At 37.8% G+C, this 19,990-nt stretch overlaps 1 protein-coding gene across 1 annotated transcript in view; it reads left to right on the forward strand.

The window, feature by feature from the left end:
• The first annotated feature begins 11 nt into the window (after window positions 1–11).
• The window catches only part of LOC139115681 (cullin-associated NEDD8-dissociated protein 1-like), a 35,095-nt gene continuing 15,116 nt past the window's right edge, over window positions 12–19,990 (forward strand). The window contains exons 1-21 of the mRNA XM_070677987.1: window positions 12–245; window positions 1,491–1,592; window positions 4,357–4,424; window positions 6,933–7,045; window positions 8,133–8,233; window positions 8,815–8,881; window positions 9,788–9,886; window positions 10,233–10,359; window positions 10,835–10,943; window positions 11,300–11,356; window positions 11,832–11,935; window positions 12,368–12,522; window positions 13,051–13,165; window positions 14,136–14,321; window positions 14,596–14,707; window positions 15,234–15,327; window positions 15,778–15,895; window positions 16,436–16,601; window positions 17,231–17,330; window positions 18,106–18,191; window positions 18,799–18,913. Of these exons, the coding sequence (XP_070534088.1) occupies window positions 204–245; window positions 1,491–1,592; window positions 4,357–4,424; window positions 6,933–7,045; window positions 8,133–8,233; window positions 8,815–8,881; window positions 9,788–9,886; window positions 10,233–10,359; window positions 10,835–10,943; window positions 11,300–11,356; window positions 11,832–11,935; window positions 12,368–12,522; window positions 13,051–13,165; window positions 14,136–14,321; window positions 14,596–14,707; window positions 15,234–15,327; window positions 15,778–15,895; window positions 16,436–16,601; window positions 17,231–17,330; window positions 18,106–18,191; window positions 18,799–18,913 (2,236 nt within the window). The 5' untranslated portion in view covers window positions 12–203. The remainder of the gene's footprint in view (window positions 246–1,490; window positions 1,593–4,356; window positions 4,425–6,932; window positions 7,046–8,132; window positions 8,234–8,814; window positions 8,882–9,787; window positions 9,887–10,232; window positions 10,360–10,834; window positions 10,944–11,299; window positions 11,357–11,831; window positions 11,936–12,367; window positions 12,523–13,050; window positions 13,166–14,135; window positions 14,322–14,595; window positions 14,708–15,233; window positions 15,328–15,777; window positions 15,896–16,435; window positions 16,602–17,230; window positions 17,331–18,105; window positions 18,192–18,798; window positions 18,914–19,990) is intronic.

Genomic DNA, 19,990 nt, shown 5'->3' on the forward strand with positions numbered 1-19,990 from the left:
TGACCCACAATGCAGTGTAAGTTACCTTTGCGCATGCGTTATGAGCTCAACCCACGAGCCCTGTAAAACTGTCCTCGAAAGTCGAGCCAGTAGAGAAGAAATACAACTGCGGTTCTCGCAGAATTCGGGGTGAAATTTTAAAAGTCCACCCGCAGCGATCAAGACAAATATAGCGGGGACGAGTTCGTGCTGCAAGAGCGAACATGGCGTCGGTTTCGTACCATATCTCCAATCTTTTGGAGAAGGTGGGTGATTTCCTCACGATGTTATGTGCGCAGCCATTTTGGTTTTCTGAACACACTGCTGAGCGCTTATATACCAAAACCAATGTGTCATTTTCGATAAAGCTATCGCCTGGCAAAGCTTAAATCTGTGTCATGGCAGTCTCAGAAGCACGATAGTTTTTTATGCCGAGTTTTATATCTCCCAGGGACTTGCTGAAGTTTTCTATAAAAATATTTTTAGATTTGTGACCCCAAATTCCAAAATTATAATTTTTGACTGAAAAATACAGAGAACAGCAACTGGTCCACAGATAGTACTGCACCAGTTGTGCTAAAGAATTTACATTAAAAATCTCTGATTGATGCATTACCTTACTATTTCTAACTGTGCACAGTCAGTGTGTTTTGAGACTTGAAAATATTTTTATTGATCATTCAAAATAAATAACCGATGGTCTTACCATGGAGATGGTCTTACGTATGATTGAAAATGATTCCCCACGTTTTCTAATTCTATAGTGCTATAATGTTATCCAGCCACAAAGTTAGCAATTATTTGCCAAGCAGTGATATTAAAACACTGAGAATCGAAAAATTAAAAACCCTCTAAAGTTACAATTTTGATGCAGTAGAAAAAATACATTGATTAAGTAAATAAAAACAAATGTCAAATCTGTGTAAGCATGATTCACACAATCGATACTGCTATGTAAATCAAGTTAACACTTCCTTTGTCAAAATTTGTTTGATACTACCACTGTACCAGCTGTCTGAATGTATACAGTCACTACCTGTGTGTACTTTTGAATGTGTTTTTTATTTCTTCAGCTGGGGGAGAGGCCACTATGCACTATCTTTACATGAGCACATATTAAAGGGCCAGTAATGCTAACTTTCAATAATATTTTCATCATATTTATTTTAAACATGAACCATAATTCCTTGTTCTACTCCCAAAAGCATGTTGATATACTTAGTATTCAGCTTGTCAACTCAGCCAGTATGTGTGTAAACTTCATTGTTATTGTTGAAAAGTGACTTCCGGTCCGGACTAGAATTCAAATGTAAACAATAACAATTGCATTTTACACATGTAAACAACAAGCTAGACAGTGGGTGTTTCAACATTCTTTGGGGAGTAGAATAAGAAGTTGGTATAGATATAAAATAAAATAAAATAAAAATAATGAAAAAATCATTGAACATTAGCACTACTGGCCCTTTAAATTTAACAGCATTGTAAATGAATCTTTTGATTTTTTTCAGATGACATCCAGTGATAAAGATTTCCGGTTCATGGCAACAAATGATTTGATGTCAGAACTGCAGAAAGATTCAATCAAACTGGATGATGACAGTGAGAGAAAGGTCTGTCAATGACATTATTCACAATGGCTGTGGCTTTAATTGAGTTATGTACCAAGCAGTTTGACCCCAGACAAACATGATTTCTGGAAACTTTGCTGCATTCATTTTAGGAATCTTCTTTGCATCAGCTGTATATCTGTACAGTGAACAAAATATCTGCTTGCGTCACAGGTATTTTGTTTGTGTTATGGCATGTCATACATGTATTTGCCTGGAGGGCAAACTGGTGACAAGAAACACTTAAAGCCGCACTTTGAAATCTCTGTTGTGATTTGCACATTTAAATGAAATAATCATAGTAAAGCTATCACTTAACATCAAAGTTTTAAATAGTTATAACTTACATAACTTTCTGCCAACTTTGTAATATGAAAGCAAATATGAGAGATAAATGTGATAATTTAGCGTCTATTCATATGTACACTTTACTAATCAGTACATTAATGTTTGCCAATACTTTTCAACTTTAATTCTTAAATTCCCACTGGAGAAACTCTCTTGTTTAAATCATGAACAACTCTGATAATGTAATTGTTAACATGGCAAATATTTATTTTTCAATAAATTTTATGTTGGTTCTAAGCTTGCAAGGTTGAAGGTCAGTGTCATTAAGACCATATTTCAAAAATTTAGGTAGATTTGCCTACTTGGCTGGTGCAGCTGAAGTCTAACATGTTACTTATTTAATGTTTAGCAAGCACCTGGTGTATTTTTGGCATCAACTTTTTTCAGGGCAACACTCCCGGGCTCAACATAAATGCTAGCCCACTAGCCCAAGGCTAGTAATAAATTTTCGGAAGGACTAGTAAAATGTCTTTGGGGGTATTCCTTCAGACTAGTGCAGTTTTCCTTAAGTTGTAGATGGTTTAGTTTTGTTGAGTTGGCTTAGAAAATTAGTTATTGGTTCTATAAGTTATGTAACAAAAAAGTTTGAGAATGTAAGGTCATAGGTTCATGCAAATGATTACCTCACAGGGCTTGACAATTTTTTTTCCAGTTCACTTGTCCGTCGGACAAGTGGATTTTCAATTTCACTTGTCCTCACAAAAATTTTACTTGTCCTCCATTTGTAATAATCAAGACCAAAATACTTGCGACGAATTCCATAGCGGCTTTCAGAGCTTTCTTATTTTGGTAATTTTCGCCGATGTTGACGCCGATTTTTCTCAAAAGTTTACATTGAAGTAGGCCTGTGTACGGTCTGTGTGTTCCCGGCGTTATACGGCCTCCACCACAAGAGGCCGTATAACGCCGGGAACACACAGACATGTACGCAGGTACATGTGAACATTGAAGGTACATATCATCTGATCATACATCGGCTTCCCGTGTTTGGCAAGCATAAATGCCGTCGTAAAAAAATTGGTCAGTTTCTGTCGCTGGTCGTCGTCATTCGGTTCACGCATTGCGAGTGCATGCGATCGGGTTGTTGGCAAGTGAAACCGTATCGGGCTCAGCGGGACCCACAAAATTTCCACAATCATTGTCCCCGTCACGATCTCATCTGCGATGCGCCAAACAGTCCAAATGCGGTTGACTAAATTCGTGAGACCTTATCGATTCAACGCGAAACATGTCGCATCCGTCAAGAAAAGCATTTCGCTTGGTTTGGCCATTGACGTAGTCTCTTCCTACCTCCATGGTTTGGCAATGGTGGGGTATTTGAGACACGACGTACGGAACATTTTGGAACCGTCATATTTCAACCAAGGCCACTGTGCTTTCCATTTCGGGAGATAAACATCTACGGCGTTTTTCCTCATCATAACGCTTATGTTTAGATATTTTGTAAGAAACATCGTTCTGATCATCACATTGAGTCGTCGATTCTCAGACGATCCCACTCACGCTGGCCCTCGTGGCGCCGTCGTAAATCATCACAACGTCGTTTCTCAGAGTTACACAATGCCCATCGTCGTAAACTACACACCTCTTTACGGCAACAGCTTTGCTTGATTTTTACGGAGGTCTGCAGAGCGGAAATTACGCTCTGGCTCGAGAAAATGCACAATGCCTTGTTTGCGTTAGTGGAAATATTACCGTAAAAAACTCATATTTTTACAGCGATCACTCCACAAACTATCTGCCAACAATGTTCGTCTACCTCGTGAGGCCGCATAAATGATTTTGAAGTACTGCACGGTCGATCGCCGATAAGCACTATGATTGGGTTTTGCAATTGTTTACCTAATTTGTTGGGGCGGAGCAGTCAGCATACAACAGAGAAATGCTGTTTACGCCAAATTTTAAGCGACTTTTTAATTGGACGATGAAATAATTTCATGTCGATCATCGAAAAATTGCAACATTGTGTGAGTCGGCAAGTGAATCGCAGAAGAACGTCACAATTGTATCTAAAAAAAGTCAGTGATTGACATTTATTTTGTGTGAACGACAACGCAAATCGGGCGACACGTGCACAAACCACAACAACAACTTAGGTTCGCGTTGATTGCGCCAGAAGTTGTATAAACAACTTGTCCGGCGGGCGACCAGATTTTATTTTTGACTTGCCCGAACGTAAATTTCACTTGTCCCGGGCGTCGGGCGATAGGAATTGTCAAGCCCTGCCTCATTATAACATGAGATAATTGGCTTTGCTAGATCAGGACTAGTAGAGGACTACTAAAACTGAAAAGCTACAAGTCCTCCGGGCTAGTGAAAGATTTGACCCTGCATCGAGCCCTGCACTGTCATTACATCACTACTTTTTTCATACTGCAAGTTCTTGTATTCTCATTGGTACTCATATTGTCATTCCCAGGTTGTGAAGATGTTACTGAAACTGCTTGAAGATAAGAATGGAGAGGTACAAAACTTAGCTGTCAAATGGTAAGATTAGAAATTTTCAAAATACTCATCATACTGTAGCTCTAGATCTTCCTTTATTGTTAAGGTTGAGTAAGTTTCACGTGACCTGAGAATCTTCCTGGTTATCACAACTGGAAGTTGTGATATAGAGGTGGTTTCAACCGGTGTTTGATGTCGTCCATTTCCGTAAACGACAAAAAGTCAAAAACTGCTGAACAGACTGCGTTGATATTTGATACCGATACATAGACTGGTTCCAAGGTTCTAATTCCGAAAAATGGAGCCAAACAGAGCGCCGGTTAGATAGTTTTGGGAAATTTCTAACCCCCTTTTTATCTAATTGATTTTAGGGGTCTTTCATATATGTAGTTTTGGAATGTACACCAATCCTGCATTGTGGACTGTTTTATGAGTTGTTGAACAGAAATGAGGTTTTGATGAATGTTAGAAATATGCAGGATGGCTGATTCGAAGTATAAGAGATTTCTATGGTCTTTTGGGCATCAAAAGCATTAAAAAAAACATATTTCATAGTTTAGATTCTCACTTTTGAGATGACCCTAGGCATTTGTTAAGTAAACATCCTTGAGTCAATATACAGACTTTGACATTCCTGAGATTAAGTATTCACAACCTCACATGTTACAGTCTTTCACTACAATGGTATGGCCCAAACCCATTGTTATCAATGGAGAGTGTGGACCTGTCTACAGGAAATTGGGGTGAACAGGTTAGACAATGACGTTACAAGTTTTAGGTTAGTTATCAAGGTAGCACCAGCATAGAGTCCTGAGCATCTGTCCATGTGTTCTCACAGCAAATTACAGGGAAAAAATTATTTGAGAAGTTTCTCTCCTTTAATAGAAGTATATTACAATTTAAACCTGTCATGGATAGATTGCTCTCAAATGATCTGAAACACAGTTATTGCCCATTAGCAACAAATCTATAGCAAGATGTATGTAAAGTTCATGAACTTACACAAGGTATTAGACAAAAGATGACCATGACTTTCTACTTTTCAACATTTATTTCGATCAGATTTCCCCAGCTTAGTGTATAATTTTGTAATCTGAATTACTGTCAACTTAGCTTTACTAACTTATTCATACCTCATTATTCTTACACTACTGTTATACCTTATAACCACAAAATTTCAAGAGATGCATATATGATTGTCACTTAACAAACAATTTACAAATATGTCTTCTGCTTTTTCTCCATATACATATACATGTCTCTTTTCTCATAAAAATGAGCTTAAAATCGCAATGTGAAAATAGTCTTTCAGCTATATGTTGCTCATTGACTTCGTGGTCTGTCTTAATTCACAGTGAGTGTGGTTGTTGATAAATGCCGATAATACTAGGCGGTCATTATGTCCAAGCGCCATTGGCGGTATTTTTTAACATAATGACCATAGATCATATCACATCTGGAAGTTGTGATATAGGGTTAGCTTCAACCGGTGTCAGACAGTGTCCATTTTCCGTAAACGACAAAAAGTCAAAAACCGCTGAACAGACTGCATTCAATTTAGTAGAGATATTCAGACTAATTCCAAGGTTCCGATTCTGAAAAATGGAGCCAAACGGAGCAGTGGTTAGATAGTTTTGGGAAATTTCTAACCCCCCTTTAACTAATTGATTTTAGGGGTCTTTCATATATGTAGGTTTGGAATGTTCACCAATCCTGCATTGTGGACTATTTAATGAGTTGTGGAACAGAAATGAGGTTTTGATGAATGTTACAAATATGCAGGATGGCTGATTCAAAGTATCAGAGATTTTCATGCGCTTTTGGTAATAAAATTGATAAAAAACAACATATTTAATGTTTTAGATTTCTCACATTTGTTATGACCCCTAACATTATAGACTTGATGACATAACTAGCTGCTGGACCTGTTTACTGGCACATTGATTTAAAGACAAAGATCGTTTTATTTTGTAATAAGGACGTGTGATTTCGTAAAACATAGTCTATTAGCCTGGAAATGTGATTTTTGCGAATATTGCTTACCCCACTGACAAACAGTGTGGTTTGAAAATGGCTGGAATTCGCTACTTCGGGACTTTGTTTTCTGTGTGCATTTACTGACAAACTCCAAACCCGCAGCACCTACCCATTCAGTATTTCATGTACAGGTGTACCCAGAGATAGAGTAGGTTCACAATGTGCCAGTTGTGATCAAGTGCCATTGGCGCTATTTTTAATTTTAGTGTTGGGCTACAAAGCCACAGTGACAGCTTACATTCTGGACTACCGTCAAACTTTGAAAGCAGCTATGTCCTTGTGCAATAAATCCATGGTGAAGTTTTCAAAATACTGTGTTTTAAAATTTTGCAAATCGATTATTTCCATTAGCTCGGTTGTTCTGTGTCTATAAAATCATCAATTTAAAAAGTGCTTGAGAATCTTTTTGGGGCACTGACCGAGGATACAGCTGTATTTTTTAAAAACCTACACCCAAAGTAGTTATTATCACAAGATATCATATCATATCATATCTGTCCATTCTCCCTTCAGCCTGGGCCCTCTTGTCAGCAAAGTCAAAGAATACCAGGTTGAGACAATTGTGGATACGCTATGTAGTAACATGCTCTCTGACAAAGAACAACTTCGAGACATATCAAGCATAGGTAGGTCAATATGTCATCGTCACAATGCTATGAAAAATTATGAACTTGTCAAAATTGAAGCCAGAATGTTTTAACGTGTAAGGTAGTACACGTCTCAAAACTAATAGTCATAAACTTTTGCCGAAACTTTTCTCTTTCATGATCACAAATAAAAACTGGACATCACCAAGCAAACTTTAGTTCTAGAGAAACAAAGAGCCAGATATCTACCGATGTTTGAAATTCAAAATGGTCCACTTTGCTGTGATATTATTTACTCTGAAAACTTAGATCTACAAAAAACCAATACATCTGTAAGTTCATTTGCTACACAAGTTTCAAAATGAGACCATGCAAGCTGCATACCAGCAAAGTGTTGTTAAAATTTGAGAGTCCAAATATCTGTCCTTGAATGTGTTCTATCCTATATATTATTGGGAAGAAGTGCTATTAAACAAACCCGTGTATGTCCTGATATTATTGTGATCATGTTGTGTGAAAAGATACTGATGTTCATTAAAACTTAATGAAAAGAATTAGATTTTTGCTATCGTCAGTGATCTACCAGTGTTTTTGCTAAGGATTGGGAACATCAGTAAATGATTACGGAACTCCAGGAGCATTTCTGCTGTCCCCTTATGTGATTGCATTGATATAGCAATGGGAGTCCCAATAAAATGACTGTGAAACCCTGTTATCATTTACCTGCTTACCGCCCTAACAAAAACACTGATTCTGACCCGGTGCTCATAGGAATTACATGTGAATGGTATAATGACTGTATTCTTGATATAGTACCGAAATGTATATCATTTTAGTGTGAACATGTTATTTCTGTTAGTGAGATATGAGAGGAATACTTGCCTCTGGCTACAAAGTATGGTTCATGCAGTCAGTAAACTATGAATGAATTATACTAAACTAAGGAAAGATGATATGAGAGCAAAGAAATAAAAATAATAAACAAGATCTGAATTACATTCTGTTTTGTTGCTAGGTCATTTTAAACGCTGTTTGTATGCAAAGATCTTTTCCTCTGTCATTACAAGTGCTTCAAAAGCTGATCTCATTTACAGATCGACAATTCTGCTTTTCTCATTTTCTTTAGGTCTGAAGACAGTAATCAATGAGTTACCGCCGGCGTCATCCCCATTAGCTGCCAACATTTGTAAGAGAATCACTGGAAGATTGACAAGTGCCATTGCGAAGGTAAGTGAAGTTGTAAGTGTACAGTTCTAGCACAAGTAAGACAGATGAATGGTTCACCATATCAGAGGATCTGGAAAGGGAAGGGATGTGATTGCAACAAGAGGATGACTGCGTCATCCAGCTCTCTCTATTGTGATGCAGAGTGCGGGACTCGTGGTAAGGAGATTTTGAGGGCTGGACTGCCCCTCTGTTTTTCAAACAATTCAGATGTTAATAACCACACATAAGGACACATTTTAACAACAAGACCATATGCAAATTAATCATTTATTATGTAAATTGGTCACTCCTATGTATTTCCAAGCTTTTGAAAATGTTAAGGGTATACATAAACTCTCATAGTCCCTTGTCTTATACACAGCTTCTAATCCTTGCCTTGCAATTATGCATCCTCAATGGGCTGACCAAGTGATAAAGTATTATTTTATCTCTATAGGACTCCCCTTAATTGAGGATATTTTTGCCTTTCTCAAGATGTCCTTTCTACTAAAAATAGACTTTCATTGTGTTTTTTGTATCAATAATGGTTGTTTTTGTTCAGAACATTGATCATGTAATGTGTGTGTTTTTTTTAACAACAGCAAGAGGATGTATCAGTGCAGCTAGAAGCCTTAGATATCTTGGGTGATCTGCTAAGTAGATTTGGAGGTAAGGGGAAGTTTACAATAAATAGCAAACAAGTCCCACAAATTCTTCAAAGATACCTCAGGTGATGTACTGAGTAGGTTTTGAGTCACACAGTCTGACAGTAGATTCAGTAGGAAACTCCTTATGTTGTATATTTTCTGATAAGTATCTTTACTATTTTATTCCAGCTGCTGGAAACAAAACAATTTACACCACAAAGTCCCTTGCCAATTTTCAATACAATCAGGGATTGCATGACGCAGACGTTTTAACCCTTCAGCAACAGACATAGCCTAGAATTCTATTTGTCCGCTTGCCTCCGTACCTCCGGCCCACTACCGTCTAGTCTCGTGAGCAGTATTTCGAGCTAGAGTTGTAAAAACTGCTCGTTTGAATGTCAATGGTCGCCAACTGAGACCCAGACATCACTGGCCTCCCTTTCAAAGTCAATCACTGAAAATGACCCTCTCATGATTGGCCTATGACTTGGTTGGGCAGAGCTGCAGTGTCAACACAATTAACATATTTGACGTCATATTAATTAGCTCTGCCCAACCAAGTCATAGGCCAATCATGAGAGGGTCATTTTCAGTGATTGACTTTGAAAGGGACGCTAGTGACGTCAGGGTCTCAGTTGGTGACCATTGACATTCAAATGAGCAGTTTTTACAACTGTAGCTCGAAATACTGGTCACGAGACTAGACGGTAGTGGGCCGGAGGTACGGAGGCAAGCGGACGAATATAATTCTAGGCTACAACAGACATTGGTACTTCTGGTTTTCAGTAGGACAGGAGAACATGCTGGGAAAGGCGGGTGAAATTATGAAAATTGTGCCTTCTAATTCTATACTGTACCTGTCTTACACCCTAAGGCATCAATGATTTAATTTTGCTGTCTAACATTCCTGTAAATATGTTCTTGGCAGGGTTGTTGCTTACTTTTCACCCATCAATCCAGGCCAGTTTACTTCCTCAGTTAACAAGCCCACGACTTGCTGTCAGGAAGAGATCTATCATAGCAATTGGTAAGTGAATTTACTTGCAGCGCTGATAAAACGTGGGTGACTCTATAGCATATGCACTTTCGATATCATCCTAGGGGTATATATTTTGTTTCTCTATTATGAAAGCCAGCAGATCATGACCATGTTATCGAAAATATGACCCTCTATTTTTCCACTGTGCCATATTTTATAAGCAAAGGAATCATCAAGGCATGAATATTGAAAAAACAATTCACTATTTGATATTATGTCTTTTAACCACCATGTGTTTTCATCTGTCTGTCAAAACATATAGTAATTCCACAGTAATATGATGATAGATGGATATTCTCTCTGACCAGTATGACAAAATTTTTCTCCCGTATAGGTCACCTGGTGGTGAGTTGTAACAATGCCCTGTTTATTGAACTGATGGATAACCTGCTAGCAGAACTGGGTAAAAATGCCAGCGTGTCCACTACAAGGACATACATACAATGTATTGGTGCTATTAGGTAAGTATGCCGCAATGTGAGAATCTGACAGTCTGTGAACTGGTGAAGTCCTGTAATTACTGTATGATATATTTGTCAGTTTTCAGTCACTTTGATGTATGTTTGTCACGGCTGTTTTATTGTTGTTATGTAATGTTCTTATGATGATGTTACCATGAGTCACTGGTATATTGTGAATCTTACAATGCATGATTTGTGATTGATATTGATAATGACATGAAATGTAACGTATTATCAGTGTATCTGTGTAAGGCATGCGTTGCTTGATATATTCTGTTTGCATTATCAGTGCACACAGTGATATTCTGACCCATGTCTAGTGTGTGCCATGCCATTATGAAGTACCTTCTCTTTGACTCATACAACCCCCACCCCCACCCCATCCCCGTCTTGAGAGTATTGTCATTGGACCAATGAAATGCAGTAAATGGATTGTAAATGTGATATTCATACTTTCTTTGTATTTTCTGTGTAGTCGTCAGGCTGGTCACCGCATTGGTGAACACCTGCAGAGGATCATACCACTAGTTATCAAATTCTGTAAAGAAGAAGAGGACGATGAGCTGAGGGAATACTGTATACAGGTAAACTTACATGCAAGCGTTGTTGTCTCATCCCTCTCTTGAAATGGTATGATCCAAGATCTCCTCAAATACAAAACAAAAATTTAAACATTTGGTACTCAAAGTGTCCATTTTCTCATAAATGACTATGTGCAAACTCTTCTCAATTCAACGTAGATTTGTTGATTTTCATACATTATTTTCTGGATTACAACAAAACCAAAATATTCAGATATTCTGCATGACTTAAGCTTGAAAAGAGTCCATGATTGTCTATTTGAAATATGCAATGATATTACTCATGACTATTGCCTCTTTGTGCCAAGACTTGTACTTTGTGATTTTGACCTTTAATTGGCTGTTTCCTCTTCCTTCAGGCATTTGAGTCTTTTGTAAGACGTTGTCCAAAGGAGGTAGCTCCACACATACCCACAGTAAGTTTGTTCAGTTTTGTGAATCTTATTTGATGGAAATAGTGAGAGAAGGGACAAGATGAAATATTAGCATGGTTGGAGCAGTCTCAGTAAGGCTGTTTCCGTACATCCAGTGCTATGTACTGTTCCTGACAGAGTTGTCAGAAAGTATTCTTCCTACATGAACTCAAGTGTTGTAATACACAGCTGCCCCAGTAAAAATGCTAGTTCTTCATTGTCAACAAGTAGCATTGAAAGGTGTGAGAGTGTCTTGATACTGTCACATTTCACAACAATCAGTGTATGATTCAATAGGGATGCTCTTTCTCCGGCTGTATTCTCCCAGCCAAAAGATGCAAACAGTTTTAAAGATGCAAGCTGTTGTGACAAAATGATGAACATAGTATAAGAGAGATCCTCTAAAAATTGTACTCTCTTTCTCTCTTTCTTTAATTTTGTAATACATCAGAGTCCTGAAATACTTTTCCTTTTTCAGATCATTGGTTTGTGTCTAGAGTACATCTGTTATGATCCCAATTACAATTATGAGAGTGATGATGATGAGGACGCCATGGATGCGGAGGATGAGGATGAAGAAGGGTAAGTAGCCATGGTAACCATGCTGTTTGAGAAACTGTTAGTGGATTATGTAACACTCTCAGGTATGATTTCCAACTTGCTAATTTCTGACTTTCTCCTTTTAAGCTAAAGACTTGTGTAAAGGTTAAACTACATCATTGAAACAACAGCATCAGAAGCAGACGCAGAAGAAATAATATACATACATATATATATATATATATATATATATATATATATATATATATATATATATATATATATATATATATATATATATATATATATATATATATATATTTATAGAAGCAGGAGAAGAAATAATAGCATATATATATATATGTGTGTGTGTGTGTGTGTGTGTGTGTGTGTGTCAGTCAAACAGCAATTCATAATCTATTGAAAGAATGTTTTTATCTTTTTGACCATATTTTTTGTTTGTCTTTGTTGCAGGGAGAGCGATGATGAATACAGTGATGATGATGACATGAGTTGGAAAGTACGCCGTGCCTCAGCTAAATGTCTAGATGCTATCTTTGCTTGCCGCACAGAGATGATGTCCGACTTCTACAGAACCGTGTCTCCTGCCTTGATTGCCAGGTTCAAAGGTCAGAGTGAACATCCGTTGTTCAGTTGAACTGTCAAAAATGACAAGCGAAAAGTGTGTTGTTCATACGTTCTGATTCTGTAACAACTATTCTATATGTGATAAGTGTAATCCGTATATGGCTGCCCTGATGTATGTAAAATTAGAAAGCATAGTCAGATGTAGTCCCATCCTTTGCTTGGTATGACTATGTCAAAACACAGAGAAATTGGGACTGAAAGACAATGAAACAGATAATGGTATTCTCTCATAAAAGTAGAGTTGCTGTTTATCACAGCAGCTCTTCTCTTTATGTACGGGACATATAGAACACAACAATGTGCAATTTTACCAAACAGTGTCTGCTAATAAGTGATGCAGAATTTTCTGATTGCATATAAGAAATCCCACACCCCAGTCATACACTGGTGACCACTGCAGTAACTTTTTCTATTCCACAGTCTCACAGATGTATCATGTATCTTCAAATAATTGTTTTCACTGTGACAGAGAGTGTTTTGTTGAAATTTGTAAGTCACTTTCTTGACAGAGCGTGAGGAAAATGTGAAGTCTGATATATTTCATGGTTACATCACTCTGTTGAAACAGACCAAACCAATCCAGACTGGACTGGTAGACCCCGATGCCATGGAGCAAGAAGATACGTATGTAAAGTTTGGTTTCTCTCTCTGTGGAGAAAAATTATGGACATGTTTTTCAGAAGCCAAACATCATTATTGGCTTGTATAAACTGTTTTACCATGTTATATACATGAGGGTTTACCCAAAGGATGAAGTGACATCCGTTTATGCGAATTCAGACATAGTTGTTTCACTTCAGATCTAGTAGAAGTGCTTCATGCCTTGATTAATAGAATTGGTCATGTTTGCCGTTTGACTTGTGGTCAAAGACATTACAGAAACAGCTATGCAAATGAAAAAAATTTTCTCAAACAATGCGTTCAAGTATTATTTATAATATCACTTATAATCTCCAGCGTAATGCCAGACAGCAAACTTATTGAACATGATCAGAAAGAACTGCACCGTGCATAATGCAATTTGCATCAGTTTTGAAAATTTTGAAACTGATCCATGTCTCTTGTTAGAAGGGTTATAAGTATGCGGCCAGTTTGAAATGCTCGTCAGAAAGAAAACTGATATTTCATCAGCATGGTTTTGCCCAACTTTGTAGTTTACAAAGGTTGCTTTTGGACTGGTTTAGAATTAGAGGTAAAAGGGTTGTGGTGATAGTTGTGTCAGTATACATTAGGATTTGTTTACTCTGTGTCTAATTCAAAATATCAAATCGATACTGAAAGACCAGAGTATCATCAAACCTTGTTTAAGAATAGACTGGAATCCCTGTCTTTCAGGGCTCATCCACACTTATTCCTCTTTACAATGTACCATTAAGAAAGAACTCCCCCTTATCTCCACCTTTAGCAATGGTCATCAAATCTTGCAGTCAGGTTAAGAAGAGGTTTCCCATTATATACATCGCAACATAGAACAATAGCATAGTGTTGCTTATAAACATAGTAAAATAAGAGACCCAGGCACCAAGGTATTAGGAATTGTAGCTTTCACACCAAGGCTTCTGAACAACTTGTGTACTCTCTGCACTGTCTCCAGGCCTGTAGTGATGCTGCGCAGTCAAGTACCCAGTATTGTGAAAGCCTTACACAAACAATTGAAAGAGAAGAGCATCAAGACAAGACAAGGATGTTTTGCATTGCTGACAGAGTTGGTAAATGTCATCCCTGGTGTCCTGTCTGACCATATCGGTGTGTTAGTGCCTGGTATACAGTTCTCATTAGGGTTAGTATGTCCTGCCATCTAGACCTACAGAGTACAACCATAGACACTCTCAGGGGCATGATGTGTCATACAAGCAATGGATCTCGCACTAATTTAGCAACAATTTCAGGTCTTTCTGTACACTCAAGTTATTAAGCTACATCATGACATATTTACAGAAAGAAAGGCACAGCTCTATGTGGAATCAATCAGAAACACTTATTTTCCTTCAAAATACCCTGGTTCTGTAAATTTACGGTAATATTTCTAATGGGTAACATTGTTTTGGTTACAGAGATAAAAACAGCAGTTCTAACATGAAGATTGACACGCTAGCTTTCCTACACACTGTCATGTCAAACCATCCACCTCACGTGTTCCACCCACACATGAATCAACTCGTACCGGTAAGTGTACAGTCACTTACTTCATTCTATCAAAACTAATGTGAAATAGTCAGCTAACAATAACTGTTGTTGTTGAGAATGATTTGTATGGATGTGAAATATATTATTAGTTGTCAGAAGAACTATAAACTTCAGCAGCTGATTTTTGTATGTATGTTCATGGAAGCGAAAAATAGTTTAATGTTTATGAAATCTGTATGGTGTTACACTGTCATAGCATTGGCTTTCTCATTGAGTTTTCTGTTTTGGCCATATCATAATGAGTGTTAAATTCTTGATAATCCAAGCTGCGACAGCTGTGTTCAGTTTCAAAGGATGGATGGCAAGGGGATGGAGAGATGGTGGAGATAAGGTTCATTTGGCGTGCAGTTCATCAGTGAGTTGAACACACCAAGACAATATTTACCACGACTAAACATTGATATTCCACATAGCACACATCCCATGAGTTTCTTATCTCCTTTATTATCGTGTATGTGTTTGGTAAGTCTGAATATAACCCCTTTACCTCTCTTTTATTGTCCAGCCTGTTGTTAACTCTGTGGGTGATCCTTTCTACAAGATAACTTCCGAGGCATTACTTGTGACTCAGACCATGGTCAAGGTCATCAGACCTCTCAGTAAGTACATCATACGATTTGCAAGTGTCATTGTACTGAATATATCATAATTATCTCCTGTTAGTCCTTGACAAGGTATTAACAGGGATACTGTACCACTCTTTATTCCCAACAATGAGCATTGTATTTTTTTGTGAAATTCGTACAGACTTCTCCATCGTCACGATAACGTTTACTTAGAGTAGATTTTCAAAAGTGAACTCCTTAAACTCAGAAAGAATAGCAATATATTGACCAGGACAGAGAGAAATGATAGTCAACTTGCAGTGTTCAGGGTGTTCTCAATAGAATAATATCACAGTACCTACATTTTCTGGTGTGAACATGTAATGTAGTGCTACCAACAGAACATTTTTCTCTCCATATGATTAGAACATTCTCATGATGAAAAGGTGGACAAGGCCATCAGGTATTGATAGTGCCTTGTTTTACTTTTGACTATCCTTTTAGATATTCAGTGTAAGTTTGATTTCACTCCGTACGTGCTGGATCTGTACGGATGTACCTTCACCAGACTGAAAGCTGCAGACATCGATCAAGAGGTCAAGGAAAGAGCCATCTCATGCATGTAAGTGCCAGCACTCAAGTTGCTTCGACAAATGTTCAGTTTTTAAATTAGGCCTGTGAAAATTGTGCTCTCAAGTGAAATTAACGTTCTAGGAGAATTATTGCAAAGAAAGACATGCAGACCTATTGGATGGTGAGATTATTGTAAATATAAGGTTTATTAGTTATGAATGCTTTTACAGCCTGTGATCTGTGTTTCTGGCTGGCCAACAAATGCAGTCTTTTGTCAACAGCACTGAAGTCTACCTGAATTTTGCTGTCATGTTCCAAAGCATATCTACTTGTGAAGATCAGAACTGTTTCTTTACTTCCCATGTACTGATATCATGTATTTCATAAGCGCATGAAAACATCTCCCTTCAACCCAGCCATGATCCATCTTTCACTGAAAATATCATCATCTTTTCATTTTGAAGACAAAATTTGGTGACTGCCTTCATCACTCATACATTCAGATGAAGTACTTGCAGACTATAATTTCTTAATATCGGTTAGGGTTGAGGTTTTCTCACATCTTCATGTATTCTCATTTCTTTTTCAGGGGTCAGATAATTTGTAACCTAGGTGATCAACTCAAGAATGAATTACGAACATGTCTGCCCATATTCCTAGACCGGCTGAAGAATGAAATCACTAGACTCACAACTGTAAAAGCGGTGACGCTGATTGCCGGATCACCATTGATAATTGACCTCAGGCCAATTCTGGTAAATACTACATCTAGCATGATCATAGTCATGCATTTTCTGTGACTATCCTGTCACAAAGCTGACAGGAAATTGCAATACAAAGGAATTTGAAATCTTGCTGTTTGACTAATGAAGGCAGTGCTGATTTGAAGAGTGTTTACAAAACAATACCACAGCTGTACAAGATGAAAGGCTATTGAAGCTTGAAAACATATAGTTTACAAGTTTGAATATAAGATATGTGTCCTCACATTATAAATTGACAAATAGATAGCAGGTAGTCTACTTTCCAACTATTATTATTTCTGAACTCTGTGACTCAATTTTTGGATATTGTGAAATTTCCTTATATCAGCCTTATTACCAGTATATGTTGTACACAAAAGTTTTTTGAATCAAACAAGAACACACTAGAGTAAGTAGATCATCAAGTTTTGGTCTCCAGATACACTATATACACATCAGTAAAGAACCAACCCTTTCCTGTAGTCATCTGTGGTGAACCGAAAAGATACACACACAGACAGAAACATAGCAAACTGCAATTATCCAAGTTCAATGAAGAATTTTTCACTACGATGTCAGGGGTTTAGATGGATAAGGAAGAAAATGTGTTTAACAATGACGTTTTTACCATCTATTCCCAGGGTGAAGGTGTGCCTATCCTGGCATCTTTCCTTCGCAAGAATCACCGTGCTCTCAAACTGGGAACTCTTCACTGCCTGGATGTTCTGATGAAGAATTACGGTAAGATTCTTCAGTCTCTTCCATGTGTTATTCTTTATCCCAGGATGATTTTCTCGGATAGAAAATATTACATGAATTTTGCAAAACACTGCGCACACACACACACACACACACACATACACACACACACACACACACACACACACACATACTCAACATGAAAAGCGACAAAACAGTGATCTATTGTGACATATCTCCTACAAATAGGGAGAGTTCTTATTGTTAAACAGCGCTTGACTAAGAAAAAAAGTCTCCAAAATATTTAGAAATTATGCGCAGGAAAAGTTTCAAAAGTTCTTACATTTATTATAACAGGGGTAACCAAAGCACTTCCTGTTGATGAAAGACCCATCTTCTTCAAATCTACTACTGTTTAAAGTTGTACATGACTAAACATCTGTGTAGATAAACACCATATTGTATATACAAATTGTATGGGGATATCACAAAGTTCTGGGTAAAATTCACCTGCAGTAACACTGTCTGTACCATGCATTCTCCCTGGATTGGTTTGCTGGGGTATCAGCAGAGAAAACAGATTCTTTTGTCAAATCTTATACTTTCACACAGAGAGTAAAAAGGAGATGATATTTTTTTTAGGGACAACAGTGACATAGTCCTCTATGAATAAGATCTTTATTGATCGATCAAATATTATCAGTGTATTGCCCCATAAGTGTTTTAATTACCGGCTTTAATGCTACAAGCGCTTCAACCAGAGAAGTTGATGTACATTTGAGTGAGACTATAAAGCCTATTTCTGTTTTTCTGACAGGTCCAGCCCTGACCACCACCATGATTGATGGAATTCTTGCAGAATGTCCACCATTGATCAATGAGAGTGACCTCCATGTCTCTCAGGTCAGTTATCTCATATTTCCTCAAAGAATTCTCCTCAAAAGAAAATAAGAGCGCCGTTTTCTAGCCTTTGAGTCCAGTTGCTCTATTCAATTGAGTGCTCTGCTAATGAGACGAACAACAGGTCTTGCATAGACAAGTCGCAGTTTCATGTTGGGGCCTACTTTTCCTGTCAGATCAGTGAGTCGGCCACAACTGTATGGTTTGTGCATGAGTTGTTGCATATGTAATTACTCGGATGCCCAAGTTTGTGAGAAAAGTCAATTTGATTAAAATCAGATGTAGAGGATGGCATTCGCCTTCCAACCCACAGCTGCTGTGAAAAACAGAGAACAAAGAAAAATTAAAAATCAAAATGTAGCCATCTCTAAGTTAGATTTCAATCAGATTGATTTATAAGTCAAATAGAGGTTACCAGAACACATTATTATTTGTAGTATTAAATATCAGTGTTGTTTAACTTTCTATGTATCACCAGTGTGGCCTGATAACATACCCCAAACAGCTTTAACATTGGTATTTGAATTGAAATACCTGTATGTGGAATAGCAATCATGTCTTGCATCTGTATCCTTGCTATGTTGTTCACATTTGTTTCTTCACATTCCAGTTAACAATGAATCTGCTGACATCGATATCCAAGGTGCATAGTAGCTGTATGGCTCGCATTGACAGAACCATACTACCGGAGGTCTTCATCCTGGTCAGGTCACCTTTGCTTCAAGGTGGGTTTATCACTTCACTGTCCTTGCTTGTTTTGTTTGGGTATGTTTTGTCTTACTTGTCTGTTCTGAGAAGGGGTCTGCTGATGAAAAAGTCAAAGCATTATATGATGTAAGTGTCCATGTTTGTTGAAGTACACTGAATTCAAAGAAGCTTTCTGATCTTCAGTAACTTGCCTTTGTAATTTAAGATGCAGAACTGCATTTTCGAATTAACACTCTCGTTTTCTAGTTGACAATGACAAATGACAGTAAACTCTTTGGCCCCCACCCCAGCATCATATCACTCAACAAGAGCTGTTAAACCATAGCGGAATGGGTCTGTCTTTGATTGGTGTCTAATTCTTGTCTCTGGTAATGAGAGCCACGGGAGGAGTAATGTATACTTTACAGACTATGAAAAGTAATGCGTTTACTGTCTGAGGGTTAGCAGGGGCCAGAAATGTTTATTATCACTTGCTCAAGTGTAAGAAAGTTGGAGAACATTGACACTGGGCCATTCTAATTGTGAGGTAGGCTGTACTCTAATAGTGATCCCAATCACATGTTGATGTTTGCTGAAGACTGCATTAGTCTGTGTTTTCTGATTTATTGCTGTGGCTAGTTGAGTTTTCTCTGCAGTATATTCAACCTCCTTTAATACTCCATTAGTCTAGTAAGATCTTGAAAAAGCTGGGGAGTAATATATGTAGGAACACTTTACCATGGCTGTCATCAGTGTAACCCAATATTCCTGTATGGCAGATGAGAGTCAGAAAGCAGAGAGGAGATTCTGGACAAGCTAACTCAAATTAGTCCTTATTAATGTTCTTTCATGTTAAAGTACAAGGACTGTTTCATCAAGCCATCAGAGCTAGTGTTTAACTGTTCATCCCCCCCCCCCCCCCCCAATTCCCTTTGAACAGGTCCACACTCATCAGTGATAACAGTGGGTTTGGGCCAAACCATGGTGGTAAAAGGGTTAATAGACATCTGCAGCATTGTAATTGGTGGAAGTAGGCATTCTAATTTAAAATCAAAATGTTACTGCTGTAGAGGTAACCCTAGCCTAGATTCTATTCGTCCACTTGCCTCCGTACC

This window comes from Ptychodera flava, chromosome 17 (assembly GCF_041260155.1).
Source record: "Ptychodera flava strain L36383 chromosome 17, AS_Pfla_20210202, whole genome shotgun sequence".
In the NCBI taxonomy this organism is placed as follows: Eukaryota; Metazoa; Hemichordata; class Enteropneusta; family Ptychoderidae; genus Ptychodera; species Ptychodera flava.